General features: G+C 38.0%; 1 protein-coding gene across 1 annotated transcript; it reads right to left on the bottom strand.

Moving 5' to 3' along the window:
• Nucleotides 1-8,911: 8,911 nt before the first annotated feature.
• Nucleotides 8,912-18,781, bottom strand: LIN7C_3 (Protein lin-7 C; the record flags this gene model as incomplete). Its single annotated transcript, XM_051212800.1, has 4 exons — nt 8,912-12,419; nt 12,663-12,951; nt 18,554-18,720; nt 18,754-18,781. 4 exons carry the CDS (start codon nt 18,779-18,781, stop codon nt 12,322-12,324), a joined length of 582 nt encoding a protein of 193 aa, XP_051068716.1. The 3' UTR covers nt 8,912-12,321.
• Nucleotides 18,782-22,060: the final 3,279 nt, after the last annotated feature.

The raw sequence follows: 22,060 nt of genomic DNA, 5'->3' as shown, positions 1-22,060 counted from the left end.
GTTAGCATAGGCTGGGCAGACTCATGTTTCTATTGTTGATAAAGGCGGAATTCTTAGGTAAATCCAGAGGATCGACATCAACATTTAAGCAACTAAGCTGTTAAACTGTTAAAGTTTTAGTACCACTGTCATATTTCGTCACAAGATTATTGATTATTCAACAATGCGTCTAAGTGGTCAACTGGTTGTGTTCGATCCCAAGGTTGCAAGCCTTGGATTTGATTACTGGGTCCAAATTCTTGAATTCGCTCAGCCGATAAGCCGCATACTATTAAGGAACAGCTGTCTAGTACTTCAAAATTTTCAGTGATCGTCAAAATTCAAATGATTCATGGAGTAAATAAATTTCGACAATCCCCACAACCTCATAATGAAATGGTAAAACGCTTAGCTCCTCGTGGTTTTTATCGATTGTGAAGAAATGGAGTTAGGGCTAAGCGTCATGTAGTAGTATATGTAAGACGAAAAACCTCTAAGAAAATATATAGTTTATCCCGAAAGCTATAAATTTTCTTCGAGTGTTCATTTACTGAGGAAAAACAAGCTCCCGAATAGAAAGCAGTTATGTTCGTTCCTATGTACAGAGGAACAGTAGAATTCCCTTATACACTTACGAAAACTTATGTTTACTATCGTGCAGACATTGTTAATCTCATGATGTGTGACAACGGACTCATTTTAATTTACTCAATAACTCTACACTACTAATAACTGTAGCACTTTAAACTTATACGTCCTTAATTTTCGGCTTTCCTGCATATGCCTGCCCACTTATCTGTGTCCCATTCATTGTCTACATTACTTATAAGCTGATGGCCACTTAAATAAACGATCTGGTACAAATAATCATCATTCGGATTCACATTTGTCTTTCTGTTATCAACTGCATAAAACTATATCTTCCCGTTGCACTACGTATTCGACTATTTAGTACCATCATTGAACGTGTGCAGTCAGTCGAATTTTGTGAGAGTACCTAATACACAAATTTCATCGCGTATGGTGATAGCATAGATTATAGTGGGGTCTAATAACGGATCGCTCTAAAGAAACCTACGCCCGGAAATCGGTTATATTTGGTTCATAGCAAGCTTCAACACCAATCTTACACTAAATAACTAACAGTCTACCCATAATAGCAGGAATAATTGGTGGAAAACATTGATTCCCCAATGTTGATAGGTTAAACAGTTTCTATATGAAGCTGAGGTACAATTGTATTATTGGCCTTACGATTGATTGTGTGAATATATTTCACACGTGAAGCCTCGAAGGCACTCCACAAAAATTTATGTTGATGTATAGACTCATGAAATCATTTCGCATAATGCAAAGTCTAAAATTTCAACCACGGGTCTTAAATCGGCTTTTTGATAACGATGGATTGCAACATTGATTATCAAACACAGCAAAAGAATTCGTTGATCCCGTAGAATAGTATTTGTTTATCCATAATAAATTCGGATCTATTAGCCACATCCGTTTTCTAGGAAGGATTTAATTTGTCTTCTCTTAACAGTAGGAAAACTCATTACATGTGATGTTACTAACACGGGTCTATTTCTCTTATTGCAGGACAACAAAGAGTAAGCGCACTGGAAGGAGAGGATCAAGCCCTACGGAAGCTGAACCTGCAGAACGATAGATAAAACTATGTTGTAATAAGTTTTCTCTTTTTGTAATATGACCGCGTCTTTCAATTTTAAAATATATCTCTGTTGTGCCAGTACGCCGTGTTCTCACTTCAGAGGCAGTTACCAGTTCTGACTGTTGTGTTGTTGTTTCAGATCGTTCCTGCTTCCGAATAAACATTAATATAACGTGCTACAAGTAATGATGGAGGTGTCCATGGGAAAACGTGACGAAAACTACTATGAACCGCCGGTCATCCGAGGAATGGTAGCAGACAGCACAACGCCCCGTCAACCGCCACTGTTAGGAGTCTCATCAGATTTTGACATCTGGAAAATCAGAGTATTGACATGTCTACTTAAAGTCCCGACGACGGAACACTTAGAATACCTCTTGTCTTACTTAGATGATGAAGCAGCGAAACCAGTGACGGCCAACGGTTTTACTGCATGCAGTTCATCCTCCCAAAACTGGAAAAGTTTAGACGAATGTTTTTGTTTGACGGTAGACACTCAGCAGATGGCCTTCCAGTTTTTGTCGCGTCATCAGAAGCTGAATGAAGGCCCCATTGATTATCTCCACTCTTTACAGCAGATAGCAACTCAAACATTCCCTAGTCTGGACATCTCGGGGCCAGAAGAAATTATACGCTCTCGTTTTATCGAAGGACTGCTGCCTGGCGCATTGAGGGAACATCTTTTACGAGTGCCACCGGTTGACACAGCCTATTTGGAACGAACAGCGCTCCGGTTTTTGACTGCAGAAAAACTGTCAGTTCCATCGGGGACCTATCGACCAACAGTGATGACTGTGGAGGAAGCTACCGAATCTAGTCGACAGGATAGTTTTCAAGGTCCAGCGGCTATTAGAGTCCCCTGGCCAGGATGTCAGACGGGGGCAGCCGACTTCCATATGGAACAGATGGTCATCAGAGAACAACTATCGGCATCGTCAAACAGAATGCTTCTACTGCATACAGTTTGGCAAAAATGCCAAGAAATGCGGTCATAATCGCGTGTAGAACAGAGGCAAGCCATATCGTTATCGTCTATCTTCTTGTTATGTTAATCATGTATGCCCCGTTACTATTAAAGGTGGAGTGCAAAATACTGAGATTGATATACTATTAGATACGGGAGGTTCAGTATGCCTTATCAAGGAAGACTTCTTGCAGAAACCCAACTACAAGACTCAGAGGAAATAATGCTCTTCTGCTATAATCACGACAAGCGGAGACCCCTTGATAGCGTGTTCTAAGATAGGGTTAGAGTTAACGATAGGCAAGAATCCTTTTCAACGTGAATTATTGGTTTGCCCCACACTGACTTGGGAAATGATACTCGGGGTTGATTTCATGGTAAAATACCAGGTTTATATACACATGGATAGGTCAGGAGCGAAAATTGATGGGGTTGCACTGCACCTACAACACCATGAAATGCCAACTGAACCCGTAGCCCATGTGGGAATTTCTGAAATTGTACGTCAGGTACAAGATACTCAAATAATAAGCGAAAACGACTGTCGAGTAACCATTGCTGTGCTTCAACAGTTTAGTGCTGTGTTCGAGGAGAGTATATCCGGAAACCGGACGACAATTGTTCAACACTCCATTTTCACAGGGGATCATATGCTCCTTCGGCAGCCGCCTCGCGGGGTACCGGCACACTATCGACCACAACTAGATGCGACGATAAAAGATATGCTAGGCAAAAATATTATAGTTCTCTCATCAACCCCCTTGGCATCGCCTATTGTTTTAGTGAAAAAGAAACATTCCTTACTACAACTGTGCGTAGATTACAGACGTCTTAATGCTATAACTGAACGTGACTTTTCCACTTCCGCTGATGGACGCTACATTAGATGCCATGAAAGGCGCTTGTTAGTTTTTGACTCTAAACTTAGCGTCAGGTTATTGGCATGTGGAAGTTCGACCTCAAGATAGGAATACAACCGCATTTATAGTACCCAATGGTCTATATGAATTTCAAATGGTTCCATTTGGGTCGTTGTCTAAGCGCCCGCCACGTCAATGTGCACTAATATGACTGTAGACTATCCCTGTTGCAAATAACCTGACAAGTGTAGGACGAAATGATCCTGTTATATTAGTGTGATTTGCAATCTTTATTCGTTTCTATAGGATTCGCAATACTGGTTGGTATGTTTGTGCATTTCACTTAAAAACCGTAATTCCTTTTTTGATTGTGCTAATCTAGTTGTTTTAACGTTCTGAAACAGATAAAGTTTAAAGCCAAGCTGCCCTTGTTCTTACTAGAGTTCCACATTGGGTCTGTGATTGCCATTATTGCGTTTACAGTTCTAGCAGTATATTTATAGTGCAGCACGTTGTACTAGTGTTTATTCGGAAGCAGGAACGATCTGAAACAACAACACAACAGTCAGAACTGGTAACTGCCTCTGAAGTGAGAACACGGCGTACTGGCACAACAGAGATATATTTTAAAATTGAAAGACGCGGTCATATTACAAAAAGAGAAAACTTATTACAACATAGTTTTATCTATCGTTCTGCAGGTTCAGCTTCCGTAGGGCTTGATCCTCTCCTTCCAGTGCGCTTACTCTTTGTTGTCCTGCAATAAGGAAAACAGACTCGTGTTAGTAACGTCACATGTAATGAGTTTTCCTACTGTTACAATTTTATTTTTCAATAATCGCGGTAATGTATGTGTATATAAGCAAACAATTTCATCGGTTTCTTTACCGTTGATGCAGAGAAACATTAGATATAAATTATAAATGTGGATATAAATGAAGTGTGACAAATGGAGAAATTGTTGTCTTTACAGAATCACTGAATCTAAATGTCGCAGTAGATTCCCCAACATTAATCTTCATCTGTTTTCACAGCAATTAACACCACTTTGGTCTATTAAATACAACCTTCTTCCATTTGGTTCAACTTATTCTCCAGCTATATTTCAGGAAGTCATGACTAATGTAGCCAGTGAACGTAAAATTGAGATTTATCAGAATGATCATATCATTCATAGTTCTGATATACCAGCGCATCACCAGAGACTTATTGCTTTACTGCACTAGCGATCACAGAAAAAGATTACAGGAAGTACAAGTAGGTGTTCACTTTGTGTGTCAAGTTTCGAATGTCTTGGTACGCTTAGTGACATTAACGGTTCTAAACCAGATATGAAACAATTAGCTTCACTGACAAATACATTCTCCAAGAAGTCTTATAGAACTAAGTTAACGAGTAGGTGCTCTTTAATGTCTTTGCTGTTTTATTTCTAGTTTTTGCTTGTCGTTCATTTCACATTTTGACATCCGATTCATAGAAATGGGGTGGTGAACATGCGTCATGTCTACGAAGTTGACTAACGTTTCTTTGAAGTGTCGCTGTTCTTCAAACTTACTCTCTTACTGCAATTTCTATACTTATTACAGATGCATCACATATGGGTATTTGTGAACCTCAGGAGAAACAAGGTAAGCAAGAAGTCTGTTAAACACTAAGTTACTACTGATCAAAAAGGTTATCTAGAAACCGAACGGGCAGCATAAGCTGCAATTCGGGTTGTTGAACACCTACGTAAATATTTATATATAATCAAATCCTTCACTGTTACAGATTATCCAACCTTGAAGTTCACTTATCATCCCAAAAAATTCTGAGCATGTTTTCAAGCTACTACAGATTAACGATGAAGTATTATTCTGATTGATTATGATCATGCAATCCACCAAAGTGTCAAACAAATCCAACATGTCAATCGTATATCTCAAAAACCCTCAAAAAGCCTGTCAAAACTGCAGATTGTTTACCAGTACAACGTCTACCGGTGTGTCTTATAGATCTATATAAAACAACTCGTTGATACTTGGAATGTATATTCATTGCCATACGAAAATGATGGAATGCTAAACTGAAATGTAAATCTCCTGAGTTAACCACTGCTCGTCGAGGTATTTTGTGTTTAAACGATCATGTTGTTATCCTTCCTTGAATACGCAGTCCTTTCCTTGAAGATATTCATATTCCATATTTGACTGTTGATCGGAGGTAAATGCAGATATATGTCATACAGAAAATAATAGTGAGGAATGTTATAATTGAGAAAATCATCCTTTGAAGTTGACTCAATGGCCAGTATCATCTGAGACCTAACAGATACTTTATGTAGAACATTGTGATCCATTTCTTGACAATACTATGCACCTGTAGTCATTGATTCTCTTTCTAAGTAACCTGAAGCTTTTTCACAACGTCACCATATTCTGACTTTGAAATTCAAGCACCAAGAAACGTTTTCCGTTAAGAAAAGGTCACCATGGTACTTGTGACTGATAACGGTCCTCATTTTGCTGCAGATGCATTTACTACCTGGTTGAACAGTATAAAGTGTAGAAATCTATTCACTGCATCCAAACACCTTTGTTCTAATGGTCAGGCAGAAAATTCTGTCACAATATTAAAAACTGCTATTGAATCTATATCTACTTCAACATTTATTGAACTGGAGAAGGGAGTAGATACATTTCTACTGCAACATAGAAATGCTAAACATTCTGTCACGAAAAAGATCCCATAAAAGCTATCATACTAATGAGTACATTCCAGATGATACAGTGCTTACATCCAATACACAGTCTGTCGGATACACTATGTACCTAAAGAACTAAAGAACTAGTGCATTCGGTAAGAATTCTCGAAAAATTGTGATTTGAGGCACGTAGAACCAGAGGTGTACAACTGGACGTGTTATATTAAGAATTCGTTATAAGTGAGTGACCAAGTAAAAAAACTATTAATTTGCACAAACACCAAAGCCTAAACAGTCATCCCAGTGCCATACGTAAGATTATTATTGGAGAATAACGGATCATTAAAAAAATCAACATCCTTCAAAACTGCATCAGATTTCCGATCACTATTTGATTCATTCAACATATTTCCCTCAGACGTATAACGAATTTCATCGGAAGTATGTGACTCATTAGGATAAACGATATCTCGTACAACTACATCAGAAATTTGTTAAGTTGATTGACTAGAATACTTTATCTCACAATGATTATGAATGCCATTTAATTCTGGAATGCTACAAGACTCGATACTGCTTTTCGGAATCGTGGACAAAGGTAAATGATCATTTAAATCACTCAACTTAATAGTGTCGGAATGACAAAGTTTAGCATTACTTGCGGCGAAATGAACAGTAGTATTACACCCTGCCTTTATGTGTCCAATTTTACCACATTTAACAATGACATTACGTCAAAAGACATCATCATTTGACCTTTAGTGTGTATGTTTTTGACCTTGTCAACGGACTGGAGTACATCCTTAACACTATGCTTCACTTGGTGTTTGTAGAGTGGTTTTAAAATGGTTACTAAATACTTTGTTTAGGTATGATGGGAGGATTCGCACATGTCCGAAATTGGTCTCAATGGGATATCTGGTATGTGTACTTTCGGTAATCCCATTGAGGATAATTTTACACATGTACGATTCCCCTTATCATACTGTAGCAAAGTGGTTAGTAACCATTTTATAATCACTCTACAAACACCCAGTGAAACATAGTATTAGGGATATATTTCAGTCCGTCGACAAGTTCAAAAACGTACGTACTAAAGGTCAAACGATGATGTCCTTTGACGTAACAAAATTGCTCACAAGTGTCCTACTCAGAGAGACTGAAAAATATATCTGTGAACAATTTGGAAAACAAGAAGTAGATACAACAATCCCTATGGAGATCATCAAGGAATTATTACTAAAATTTACTATGAACGTACATTTCAAATTCAGTGGTCAGATGTATCGACAAATAGATGTTGTCGCGATGGTTTCATACCTAGGTCCCATATTGGCCGACATTTTTCTCGTTAAACTAGAAAACAGTCCACTGACACAACAGATTGATAAGTTTTCATTTTACTGTCGATATATGGACTATACGTTTATCCTTTGTAACGACCATACTGGCTTGATAAAAACACTCGAGCGATTCAATGGAATTCATCTGTCCATTAAATTCACATGTGAATGAGAAAATGGAGGTAAAATAGAATTTCTAAACGTCCTACTTACAAAGAGAAAAGACGAGTCATTAAGAGGAAACATAAACAAGAAAACTCGAGGACGGGCCAGTACACAATTTTTTTAGTTTTGTTCCTCTACAATACTAAAGGAACCTGATTAAAACACTTCAACACAGGATCAAGACTATATACTCTCTAGATGCAGTGGAAGACAGAACAAGGGCATTGCACACGACCCTGAAAGAAAACGGATATCCGGAGAAATTTATAAATAAACATATAACCAATGAAAGAGAGTATAAGGAATGCCTAACCGTGAGCAAAAAGCCTCTGTATATACGCATACAATTCAGAGGCGATGTATCTAGTGAAATACCAAGACTAGTTACGCAGATTGATCCAAAGAACTTCTAATGCAGGTAGACTAAAATCAATGTTTTCCACACGTCTAATGATCACTTCGAGGTTGGAAGATACATTGCCTAGACTAGCCACTTCTTTCTTTATCTATCAATTCAACTGCTCCTGTGGAGCAAGTTATATTGGTAAATGTTCTAGGAATTTGTATATACTGGCTCGTGGGCACCTCTCAGTATGGTTAAGCAAAGGTGTAGTTAACAATGTCGACAGCTCCATTTTAGCTCATTTCATTCAAACGGGACATACAGCTAACATTGAGAAATCTTTCACAATAATATACCGTGTTAACAACAGTCTACCTAATTCCATCAGACAGCTGGAGCGATTGCTATTCAGATCGAAAAGCCAGAGCTTTGTATTCAAAAGAAATATGTTCAGCCTCTCCTTTTACCCTGACTAATTTCGGGCCCAAATAGTCAATTATCAATTTAACAATATGGTGACGTAATTTGATTAGTTTTCATTGTTATATCCACACATCTTACCATTGTCATTAGTATTATTATCATTGTTATTATTATACCACTTGATAACCGTTTCGAGATATTTATTCAGCACCCACCCCTATCTACTATACTTTACCTAATTCATATTTTTCTACATATTATGTAATTTTCCATTGGTAATTACATTATTCTTTCACTCACCCCATGTTGACCTTAGTTAAGATTATGAGTCAATTGGAGCTAGACCACCATGAAAAACCTGCTGTGGGACTCCTCAGCAGTGGAGGTGGTCTAGCTTCAAATGACTTACGATTTCAACTACTGAAACTTCGATAATGATATTAGAAGACGAAGATTATCAGAACTATGTGATATATTAGCGCAATACTTTTCGAACAATCTGACCACACATATACTTGTTAAGAGTATTGATATATAAAAATAAAAGGTCAACTAGACAGGAAAAGGGGTAAGAGGAAATAAGGATAATGATAAGAGTAATAATAATAATAATAATAATAATAATAATAATAATAATAATAATAATAATAATAATAATAATAATATGAACACAAACCGAAACCTAATCACTCTGGATAATAAGTCAATATTACCAGGGTAGGTTTAAGGTAAGATAAACTGTTTTTGAACACACAAAGGGAGTTTGAATTTTCGTATGGCTAAGGCTTCAATAAACCTTAGTATACGCCCTTTTACACTTTTATACAGCACTACAAAAGCTGAATTTAGATCAATCTTGTGACCTGTTTCAATTATATGTTTAGCAATAGAGGATGATGGATGTTTATCCTCTGCTCCTATTGGGTCACTTGATTGTATTTGTTTCTGAAGTCATATTAGTCAACTCTAACATTAACAAAATCCTTGATTCACATATTACAATTTTAAGATGATCTATTCTGCCTTAAATCTGACCAATTTTATAGATTATTAATTTGGATCTGAGATAATTGTAGAACCTGATGAGAAGTTTATTGAAATGAATATTTCTTCGAATCAGAAATGAATTCAGTGAAGTAATTTCTTTTTGTTTTCGACGAAATCACTTACTTAAACTATACATTCAGATTTATATTTAGTTATATGGAAAGTATATATATATCTATAGGAAAATAAAAAATATTGTGTCATAAAATGGATTCCAGACTAAATATTAAATGAGGGTACGTACTAATCAAAGGATAAGGAAGAAAATTATTATCAGCATAACGGTTGTGGAGATTATTAAGTTTTTGATTGAGATCATGAACTGATTGATGTCAGATCACCATTGAAAACCTGGAAGCACTGGACGGCCGTTTCGTCCTATTGTAGGACTCCTCAGTGGTCCAGTAGATCAAGGCCCTGCGAACGGGATGTTGGATGTGCACTGCTGAGGAATCCCATACTAGGACGAAACGGCCGCCTAGTGCTTCCAGGTTTTCCATGATCGTCTAGCTTCGATTGACTCATAATTTCAACCAGCAAAATTTCAAAAATCTCTACAAAACCCCTTCTGATGATTCAATGATAATCAAATAAAAAGGCAGAAAAACATGCTGGAAAAAAAACCCGAAACATAACCATTAAGGGAATTAGGGGCAAGGAAGGATGAGAGGTTGAATGAATCGTCTCTACACGCAAAGTTTGGGCTTGAGTTCGTAGATTGCTAATGTTTCAGCAGTGCATAAATTATTGATTCGATATCCCCTCGATCCAATTCCTATGACTCTGTAGATTACTTTAAAAGAAGAATTCTTTGGAGTGATGTATCCACAGTTGATTAAATGTTCCTGTATAGAACCAGTAATTGTTTTACATTCACCATTTAAAAGCCAAGCCGGATAGTGTTCTCAAATGCATTTGGAAAGTGATCGCTTTATGCGGACTACATAACATTATTTCGTCGGGAAAAAAATTTCATCGTTGAATTCTCTTTTACTTATTCAATGACACTATGGAATATTCTTTGTTTATATAATTGTGTTCTACTTACAATGGGAATTTTTCAGTAATTCAGAATTGTAAGAAACCATGGATCAGTCACAATCAAATTATAAGACGGATATCACAAATTATCCTTCACTAGGATAATTTGATTCTATCCTTTAAGATTTTAACGAATGTCTAACCCCGGTTTATTCAATTCTTCCCTTTTGAGTATTTGAAATAAATGAAAATTATAAAATTACATATACCGTATGGATCTCTTTCTGTATATATTGCTATAATCTCGCTAACTACACCTAAAGAAAAAATATATTTTGAGCATAACTTAAAAGTCAGTTAATTTGATTGACACTTTCAAAATAGAAAGACTCTTTTAAGTATGCAAGAAAGTCCTTCACTCTTTCGAGGTTATACTACTCAATAGTTCAAAGATTCTCACAAAATTTAATATCTATGTTGTCATTTGACATGAAGGTGTGTCTGAATTAGTAAGCACAGTTCTATTAAATGGGTTACTCCTATTAAAAATACAAATGGAATGAATTACTCAGAAGTTACGTCATTAAAACTACGGAAATATGGTCGTTCATAAAGAGTCGGGAGCGTACCTTGTCATAGACTCCAGGGAAAATATAAAGATCGGATTTAAAGCCGAATAGTTTGGGTGTATCGAGAAAAAGCACTTTTACTTGTGAATGGGTGTTGCAATGCACAGATAATGTGGCGTGACGTCAGTTTTGTTTAGGGGGCTTATCGGTCGTATGTATTGTAAACATCTAAATCAAAGATCATTTACAATAAGTAAATTCAAACATTCGATGCCTTAAAACTCAATATTAGTTAACATTTCACCACTTACTTTCTCTGCCCAAGGAAAAGCCCATTCAACGAAATCATATACTTTAAATGTTTAACTAATTTGCGAATTGATAGCCAATAATGAGCAATTCTGATTTTCCGGAGGCCTATCTAGACTCCAAGGCACCTTTTCATTTTCCAAGACCACCAAGAGCTCAAATGCTATAAATTTATAGTTGCATTTATTCTCTACCTTAATTTAAATTTAGAGTTAGGTGTCATTTGATCTCATTTCCTTCGCCTCGAATGTAGTCTTATTTTGTTAATTTCCTCTCTTTGTACGCTTATATAACGTGTCCTTACCTAGAACAATACTCAACTACGTACACTCCCACTTTAACGTCTACTGGATCATTCGTATCTCATTACCTCCATTGTCTCAAATCTAGTACTTACTTCCACAGACAATAGTCGTTAGACTACAAACATATATTCAGTGGAATTTCTACCATTGTTATTTCCTCACAGCTGAAGTGACCATATATCATACATGTACATGTCTCAGCATAACCCATGAAATTCGCATAATTACATTTTAATAAGAGACATTTAGAAGCAATAACCAGTCAACATAAGTCATCAAAAACCAAGTGATCATGCTTACAAGCCTACTTCAATAAATCAAGTTGTAATTTCACAAATAAATAAATGATTAATGACTGAATTATAGTTTGACAAATATTCTATTTTAAAGTCATCGAAATCATTGTTACGTAAGAATTAAATATTTTGTCTAAATGACTACAGCATGTTAAAACAGAGTATAATGAAAAATTGAAAATCAACAAAATGATCAAAAACTAATATAAACAACAAATTATATACAGATCCTAATGAGAATGTAACAAGTTAGAATAGAAAGACAGAGTTGAAAAAAACAAACTATTTGAAGAAAGTTGTTAGACAACTCAACCTGCAGTGTTCGTCTAAATAATCTAGTGAGTGATACAGCACAGCATTATGCATACACACCTCCAAATTTGTATTAATTAAGTTGCCGACGTCGAGCTTTCTGCTTGTCAAAACGTGCTTCCATCTCTTCAAGAATACGTGGTGTATATCTTACCACAAGTTTCACAGTACCTATAATGGAAAGGAGATTATTATAACTTGTTTGATATGATTTAAACTGGAAAAACAATGTATAACAAGTAATTATGAATATACTAAAACTACGCATAATGTGGATTAAAACAAGCATATATAGACGAGTATTCTAGCATTGTGAGAACGTGATAATAAGGATATTAACATGAAACTCTGTAATAATGAAATATCACATGTATTGATAGAGAGAAAAACATCTTAAATTCTACGGTACATCACCTTGTGCTAATTTCAAAAGTTCAACAGCTCTTTCATGATGTTCACTCTCCACAGAAATCCCATTTACTGATAGCAATTGATCACCACGTTTTAAACCACCATGACGATCTGCAACACCACCAGGAATAATTCGACTTATGTAAATAGGTGAATTTTGTTCTTTACCACCCATAACATTGAAACCTAGACCTTCATTAGTCTTTGGTAGTTCTATGACACGTGGATGAGCGTGTCCTTCACTTGCAGCAAAAGCTGCAACAGTAGCTTTGGCTGTTGCACTTGCTTTCACCTAGTAAGAGTTTAAGTAAAATGAAGAATGCAAGTCGGTCAGTTACTATGTGTAACCTAGTATGTATGTAAATCGGTTCACATTGCCATATCTCATTAGCACACCAACATGAAGCTGTAAGGTCATATCATAGAATAGTAGAGGTAGTAACAGTATCACTGATAATCCGAAAGACTAAGCATCGAAGATATCATTTGAGAATACAAATTAATGAAACAAAAATCTAGGAAGAATTCAGAAAATAATAACTTGGGGGAAATAAAAAAGGGATTTGCCTGCGCTATTAGTGTGAAGCCAGGGTTTAGCAACTCCCATGGGTGTACCCTCCGCATCCACCAACACGGTTAAAGCGCCAAACATTCGCTTCTCTTCCAAAATTTCGTGAACAACATCCCCGCCACGAGAAGGCAGTGAGTAGGACTTTCCTGTCAGTGGCTATATACCCATAACCCTGTGAGAGGAGTTCGAGAGAGAGAGCGGACTCTCACCATATTTGGTCGCACCAGGGCATTTGGCACATAGCTTTCTTCTAGTCTAGCCCTATACCATAAAATACTGTTGAGGAAAGTGCTGGGTTGGCGAACCCAACACACGTCCCAACTACCTCAGTTGAAGAGTTATTACCTCTAATCAATTTCCCATCTTTACCTAGTACCCTATTACTAACCTTGACATTGCCTACTCTGTGGTCTTTAAAACACGCGAGCAATGTTCTGAAGACACCTACAATCGAATACTAGTAACCAACAAATATCCTTGCGCGCTATTTAAAAAGGACAGTGGTATTTTTCCTCGCTGAGTAAATTTCATTGTTTTGATCGTTTATTACGTATCAAGACTACTGTTTTTCACTTTAATTGAATTTATTTCAGTTAAAGTATTTGACTAAAGTATCGTTTTTACTGTTTTTGTCGTTGGTACTCTTTAGAACCTCTTTTTCAACTGTATCTGTTAGTACTTTTGGTCCTAGCAATCTACAGCTCTTCACTTTTTTGGTCATTGATAATTTTTTTGTTTCTGGGTATCATCGCATATTGAAAAAACCCCTCCTAAATGACCAGACAGTGTAAAAAAAGCAGTTGTCAACGTCCGGGTTGTCGTTATCCTGTTGAAAGCGGCATGCAGTGCGACGAGTGCAAAGGCTGGTACCACGAAGTTTGCACGAACTTAACGCCTGCTGCTTTCAAACGGTTCAGTAAGAAGGTTTGTGTGTGGCTTTGTCAACAGTGCTGCTCGGATGCAAACTTGTTAACCGAGGCCATCTCACTGGTTGATGCTGCAAAGAAGTGTTTCAACAAGCATAGTCGGAACGCGTCAAACAGCACTCGATCTGTCGACACGCAAATCAATGTGAAGGAAACTAAGGTGAGTCCGGTGATAGATGACTCACGCCGGTCAAAGAAGGAAAAGCAGTCTCCAAAGGGGCCTGCCTTAAAAAAAGCTCAAGAAAAGTAGGGTCTTCTGTTCCCCGTCTCCCAGATGGGATCCAACAGGAAACACCTAGGAGCCGCAACCGCAAGGCTCGATCGGTTTCAAATGGTAAACATAACACGACCCCTCAGGTCGTCGACAACCCCCCAAAAACCAACACTAGGTTTGACGCAACTGCTATTGCTTCTACCAGCAGCGTTGACGAATGGGTAAAGGTTGTAAGGAAGAAAAGTATTGATATAAAAAAGAAACCTGCCCCCGTAAAAGTGGTTGAAAAATCGAAAGCTGATCATAGCGACAGATCAGCTATTTTTCATAGAATTAAGGAGAGCGATAGCTCTGAACCTAAAGCTCGTTTTGAGCATGACATTTTACTGATTAGGCAGCTGCTTAGTCAACTCATGCCTCAAAATATCACCGGGGTTACCTTGCTAAAGGTGTACAGACTAGGGAGTCTAGCGGACTTGAAACCAAATCATTCCAGACTGCTTAACGTAGTATTCAGCTCTTCGAACGAACGTGACCTAATTTTACAAAATGGACACAAATTAAAGGGTTCAGGAGTCTTTATCCGAAAGGACCTACCGTTGGCAGACCGTGTTAAAAGACGGGAAGCCGAGAAAGAACTACAACATAGGTTAGACGCTGGCGAAAAGGACCTGAAAATTGTAAATTTTCGGGTTGTAAGACTTCGACAGAGAATGATGCCGAAGCCACTCTGGGTGAAGCAGGAAGTCATTTAAATAGGCTTCGGATCTGTTACACCAATGCCCGAAGCTTACTTAATAAGCGATCGGAACTAGGTGTACAGATTGACTCTACAAAGCCAGACATAATCGCAGTTACAGAGACCTGGCTGACACAGGCTATAGATAGTATGGAACTTGATTTCAAGGGTTTTACGTTAGTAAGGGCCGACAATACAAAAGCGTAAGGGAGAGGGAGTAGCTCTATTCATTAGGAATGCTATCCCATTTGCCGTCATCGACAGTGTATCCCATGAGAGTGGGACGTGTGAATTAGTTAGTTGCCGCTTGAAATGCAACGGACAAGAGCTGCTGGTTGGTTTGGTCTATCGCAGTCCAAGCTGTGTAGTAAATGAGGTTCTGTTAAGCAGTCTCAATACTTGGTCCCAAAGTGGTCGATGTCTAATCCTAGGGGACTTTAATGCACCTATGGTAGACTGGGAAAATCTGCGAACTGAATCGTCAGAAAATTCCTTCGAGCAGGAACTAGTTGATGCGGTTATCACATGTGCCCTAGTGCAACATGTGAAAGAAGCGACTAGGTACGACCCGGACACTGAATCATCCTTATTAGATCTTATACTGACTCACTATGAGGATGATGTTGCGAACCTCCACCATATGCCACCCTTAGGTAAAAGTGACCACGCAGTTTTAACTCTCGACTTCCATATAACTGCCAGTCATGAGGACGCGTCAGTCCAGTCCAGACCCAACGTCTGGAAAGCAAACATACCAGATATCATGCACTCAGCATCGTTAATAGATTGGACAATAGACCCAGAGTCCTCAATTGAAACGGCCTGGGACGCATTTCGAAAATCATACTTAAAAGTTACCACACCTCACATCCCTTGGACTATACCAAAGGGGCCGAAAAACTCACCACCATGGTTCAGTAGGGAGGTCCGTATCCTTCTCCGTAAGAAAAGGAAAACGTGGGATAGATTTAGGTTACTGGGGACTGATGAGTCAAAATCTCAGTATCGAAAGGCTCGGAACACTTGTGCCTCGACCCTCCGTAAGTCTAGAAAATTGTACGAAGAAAAACTTGTTAAGGAATCCATAGAATGTCCTAAACGCTTGTATTCCTATATAAACCAAAGGACAAGGAGGAAAGGAAATATTCCTGCTCTATGGGGAGACAGAACTGCTTCATCATCAGTGGAGGACGACTTTGGTAAGGCTCAAGCGTTCTCGAACTACTTTAGCAACGTGTATACCATAGAAGCACCCTTCTCGTCAGCGTATACAGATCCCCCATACATACACTGGATAGCGTGACCATTAAAGAACTCGATGTCTTTGGTCTGCTAAATAAGCTTGACATAGGTAAATCCACGGGGCCCGATGAATTACATCCTAGGCTACTGAAGGAATTATCTAACTTCGTTGCGAACCCTTTAAGTACATGCTTTAACCTATCCGTTACGCAGGGTCGCTTACCGAAAGATTGGAAAAACGCCATAGTAAGTCCTGACTTCAAAACAGGCACGAAACACAAACCTGAGAACTACCGCCCCGTTAGCCTAACTAGTCTGGTTGTTAAAATCTCAGAAAAGATTATTCGGAAGGAGCTGATAAGTATCTCGATAAAAACCGGATCCTCTCGGAGAAGCAACACGGCTTCAGAATAGGTTATTCTTGTCTCACTAACTTATTAGTGGCTCGTGAAAGCTGGTGTGCTCTTAAGGACCAAAAGTTACCTGTAGACGTAGCCTTCATTGATTTCAGTAAAGCTTTTGACAAAGTTCCGCACAACCGGCTGTTATATAAGTTAAGGGATTTCGGAATTGGAGGCAATTTATTGATGTGGATAAAAGACTTCTTAGTTGGGCGTCAACAAAGAGTAAGGGTGAACTCAAAGTTATCTAGCTGGGAAACTGTGCTTAGCGGAGTGCCCCAGGGTACAGTTTTGGGGCCAGTGCTATTCCTCTTGTATGTAAATGACCTTCCTTGTCTCCTATCATCATCGGTCTTGCTATATGCTGACGATGTCAAGATATGGAGAACGATACGATGTAAGAGATAGCTTAGAACTTCAAAATGACCTGAAGAAGTTATCTGAATGGTCTCAAACATGGCAGTTGCCGATAAATACTTCCAAGTGTGTTGTGATGCATATGGGTCATCAAGGCACAGATACATACACGATGAATAACACTGAGCTACCTGTCGTCCAGACATATAATGACTTAGGAGTTATCGTTAGTCAAGACTTAAAGACTACTGCACACTGCCGTGCAATAGCCGCCAAAAGTTTTAGAACGTTATGGTCAATACGTAGGGCTTTTAGTCATGTCGACACTAAGACGTTTTTGACTTTGTATACAGTGTTCGTTCGTCCTAAACTTGAGTACTGCATACAGGCGGCTAGCCCCTGCTTTAAAAAAGACAGTGAGCTTCTGGAAAAGGTTCAGAGAACAGCGACTAAGCTGGTTCCCGCAATAGCGAAGCTTCCGTATGAATCTCGACTGGCCAAGCTGAACCTTTTCCCGTTGTCATATCGCAGAACTAGAGGCGACTTGATCACAGTCTACAAATTGCTTAGTGATAAATTTGCACCTAACATGCCCTCATTTTTCTTGTCTTCCAAAACAGAGAATTTACGAGGACACTCGAATAAAGTTCACAAGCCGAGAACAAATTACTTGTCAGCTGACTATCGACTTTCCCATCGAATCATCAACGAGTGGAATTCATTACCTCAGCACGTGGTTGAGGCCCCATCCGTCGACTCTTTCAAAAGAAAGTTGGATCAACTGAGAGACCACCATTGCCAGGACTAACATAGGCCATCGAGCCTCCTGTCCTTCCCAAACTGAAACTCTATTTCTAACGGGCATGTTTCACGTCCGCAAAGTAGAAAGACGCAAACTGTACCACAAGTCCTGGAATTCGACGCGAAATTCATTAAACCACAGTTAAATAGCAGTCAGCCGCCCAGTGACCAGGCACATTTATGTATTGGTCCAGGTTGCCATACCTCATAAGCACAAGATGAACACCAAATTCATAGAAGCAAAACTTCAATGATATTATTATAGATAAAAAGATTGCACGCATTACAGGAAAAATTATTTAGTAGAAAGAAAGATACGAAGCAATTTTAATCCCATGATTTAAGGGTACACTGGGTGTATATACTATTTCACCTTGATTATTTCAAACTCATTTCTTAATCTCTGTGGACTTTAACTTGGGCCTTGAGAACAGAAGGCCAGGAACATTTAACGGCGGGTGCCTAGTAGGCCTTCAAAAGCATCTATCCCTTATTGAATGAATCAAGTAAAAACGTCACCAGTTTCTGCTAGTAGTTTACATGAATGGATTACTCAGTGGCATAAAGAACAAAATTGAGTTATAATTGAGGCTTAGAACATTATGTTTGAGCGAAACCCATAATACAACAAAACAATACTAACTTCTTCTGACCCATTAATATCAACAGTTGTATATATATGCTCATAAACTTCACGAATCATGTCACAAAAGTCTGACTGTAGTATGCGCTGTAAGGCTGCCAACTTTGATGGCTGTATTTCAGGGCATCTCTGAAGTATTTCCAACAACTCCAACACTCTATTAATATCTAGAATCTGAATATAATCAATCCACATTATACCTCTCTGCAAACTTAATGATTCCGCCATTAAAATTGCCAGTGTCCAATATCTTCTTAATGCACAAGCACAAAAACCGAGTGATTTTTAGGCACGCTTTATATGTTACAATACCCAAGCAACCAATATAGGGGAAATAAAGGCGAAAAAAGGAAATAAGTGGGAAAATGCGTTGGAAGAGAAAGGGGAAAACGCGACAGAATGTCGCCTGTCCGGGGGTAAATAATGCAAATTTCCCCCTTTTTGCCGCTTTGTCGATAAATTATCGAGTTTTCGCCCAAATATCCGCTGAATTGCCCAGTTTTCGCCTAAGTATCCGCTGAATTCTCGAATTTTCGCCTAAATATCGGCCGAATTTTCTACTTTTTGCCTGAATATTCGCCGAATTGTTTAATTCGCACCTACATATACGTTTAATTGTCTACTTTTCACCTTAAAGTTCACTCGATGATGAAGACATATATGGCTTCAGGCGTTCCGGATATTCTGAACGCCTAGCTCCACAAACTTATGGTGACGTATATTCAATGGTTTTTGTAAAGAAAAAATAAAAACCGTATTTTCCCTCTAGTTTGTCACACTTTATATGTAACCACATTTTTATTCAGTATCTGTTGTTTTTCTGTATTACTTGTTAATAACGATGATAATTGTTTCGATGAATAATATACGATTTTACTACCGCGTGATTTGAAAATATAAACCGCTATCTACACCGTTTGCTCTTCTGCTTTATTGACCACGGATTTTGATTGAAGACTGTAATGGTGTTATAACATCTCTTTAGCCCTTCCGACACCACGTTGGAATTCTAGCACGGATTATTATATTATAATACTATTGGACTCAATCTTTCTCAATACGCCGTTGGTGCAATTACTCGCAGAGGAACCTTCGTTAATCGAGTGAACTTATTTGTGGTTGTTATTCTCACGAGGCAGCTTTCAAGTAACATTCAGTCCATAATAATTGTTATTTGTTTGTTTAATATACCCTTTGTATTTCTAACTATATTTTGTTACCTTGGTTTTATTAACAGACAGACACTTAGAGTTTTTACTATTAATTTTCTTGGTATTTTATTATTAAACTAGTGTATCGACATACCGTTTATAAGCTCTTCTTTTTGGGATTCACCAAAAACTCTAGTGGATAAGTAGTTGAAAGTATAATTAAATTTATATTCAATGATTTTTGTAACAATAACATAAACACCACATTTCTATTTATTTTTGACAGTGGATGTGTAATCAAACATATATTCAATATCAATAGTTTCTCCGCACCGATTTTAAAAAAGTTTTGGTTACACTAATGCACTATGACTTTTACTAAAGAAAATAAAGGCTCTGTCTGTCGTCTGTTCTTCTACTTTATTGGCCCAGAGCCTGGTATCGAAGATTATAACAGTGTTTTAACATCTTTTTTGGTACTATAAACTACTTTGTAGTTTATTATTGAATCGTACTATCGGATTTAACCTATCCCACCGTTGGTATCACCACTTGCAGAGGAAACTTCGTTAATCATATGAACTTATTGATTGTTGCTTTCTTAAAAAGAACTTGCGAGTAACATTCATCTCATATCAATTATTATCATTTTGCCACTTAATGTGCCATCTTGTTTTAAGCGCCATTTGTTACAGTTTTACTTTACTCATAGACAGACACTTCAGTTTGTAGTGTTGATCTTTTTCGGTATACCATTGGAACTATGTTCATTATTATTTTTGGAATGCGTTCTTTTACTGAGATACATCACTAATCTGATGAGCACTTGCATTTCCTTACAAACATTTCGGCTTTTCTTTTCCTCTTGTTAATGATTGTTTTTTGCCTATTTATCATGTACTCATTCGAATCCGAAGATATCAACCAAAGTAGCAATTCAACAGGCTTACACGCTCTAAACCTCATAAATGTGCCACCATTCAGTAGGTGAGACCCGTGTACATGGTTTTCACAGGTAGATGTCCAGTTTCATCGTCGCAATGCATGTTCACGGGCTTCGAAATTCCCTTTCGTGCATAGAATCCTGCCGACCAAAATAGTATTTAAGGTATCGGATTTTATAAATGATGTTCCTCTGTTGGAAGCCTATGATTAGTTAAACCAGGCCTTTATTCAGCGTACCACGGTATCAGGTGAAAATGGATTCAACAATTGTTATAAGAATGTGAGTTATATGACAAGTCACGGTTTCAATTATCATGCCAGATGAATAAGTTGAATGAACATTATACAGTTGATGATGCTTCTCTGGACGAAATTTGGCTACAATGCTTACCAAATGTAGTAAGGCGAATTCTTTGCGCTTCCGGCCAACCTTTGGGTTTGGAGAACCTACCACGCATGGCTGATAAGATTTTAGAGATAACATGTGGTATGATACCTTATGTACAGATTACATCACACTCTGAGTAGTATGCAAACCCTCACCTTGGCATCGTTAACAGCCTAATAAAGCCACCAACGTACATATCATACACGCACGGTTGCTAGCGTTATAAGCAAGCTAGATGCATTACAATTATTAATCTCCCATCTTTTATCTCAAGGGTCCTGATCTAATTCACGGATGTGTAAGAATCGGCACACCATAAGAACAAGCAAATATAACGACCACATATGTTGATACCACAGAAAGTGTGTTACATCCTATAAGTGTTTTGCGTCATTTTCCTTGTCGGGAAACGCGTTGACTAGACAGTAGTATTAGTGTTGTTACTAGCTGTGCCCCTAAAATACCAGTAATATACAAGCGAACGTTCAGCGTAGCTCCTGGAGTATAAAAGTTCAGTGTTTTTTTCTATGACATTATGACACATTCAAACCACTGTGACTACCCGACTATTACATCGTACTGTATTTTGTGAATTATTGTCAACGACACCGTCTGAAATTCTATTTTAAGCTAACGGCAGTACAAGCATTGGCATCGACTGATAATACGCTATCGTACTGCCACTGTAGTGTCGTTGCTCTTGCGGTGAACTATGTGTTTCTTATCTGAGGAACTCGATCAATTCTCAGAGCTATCTATTCCAACGCCACTTGACAGAAATTTAAAAAGGTCGTGTTCCTTTTTTCATTTTTTCTATGGTTAATCGCCGTACATTCAACCAACGCTTTATTAACATATTATTGTTCGCCATCTCTCGATCAGTTTCTTTCGCCTCCTGTCAATTTGCCTTACAACTTGGCAATACCCGGAGGATTCATATTAATCATTCGGCAACCTCTGGTGCACGACTAATCCTAAAATGTGTTGGCACCGATCCAAATGACCGTCGAATCCAATGTGTGA

The sequence above is a fragment of the Schistosoma haematobium genome, chromosome 3 (genome assembly GCF_000699445.3).
Source record: "Schistosoma haematobium chromosome 3, whole genome shotgun sequence".
Taxonomy (NCBI): Eukaryota; Metazoa; Platyhelminthes; class Trematoda; order Strigeidida; family Schistosomatidae; genus Schistosoma; species Schistosoma haematobium.
This window is presented reverse-complemented; position numbering and strand designations above follow the sequence as displayed.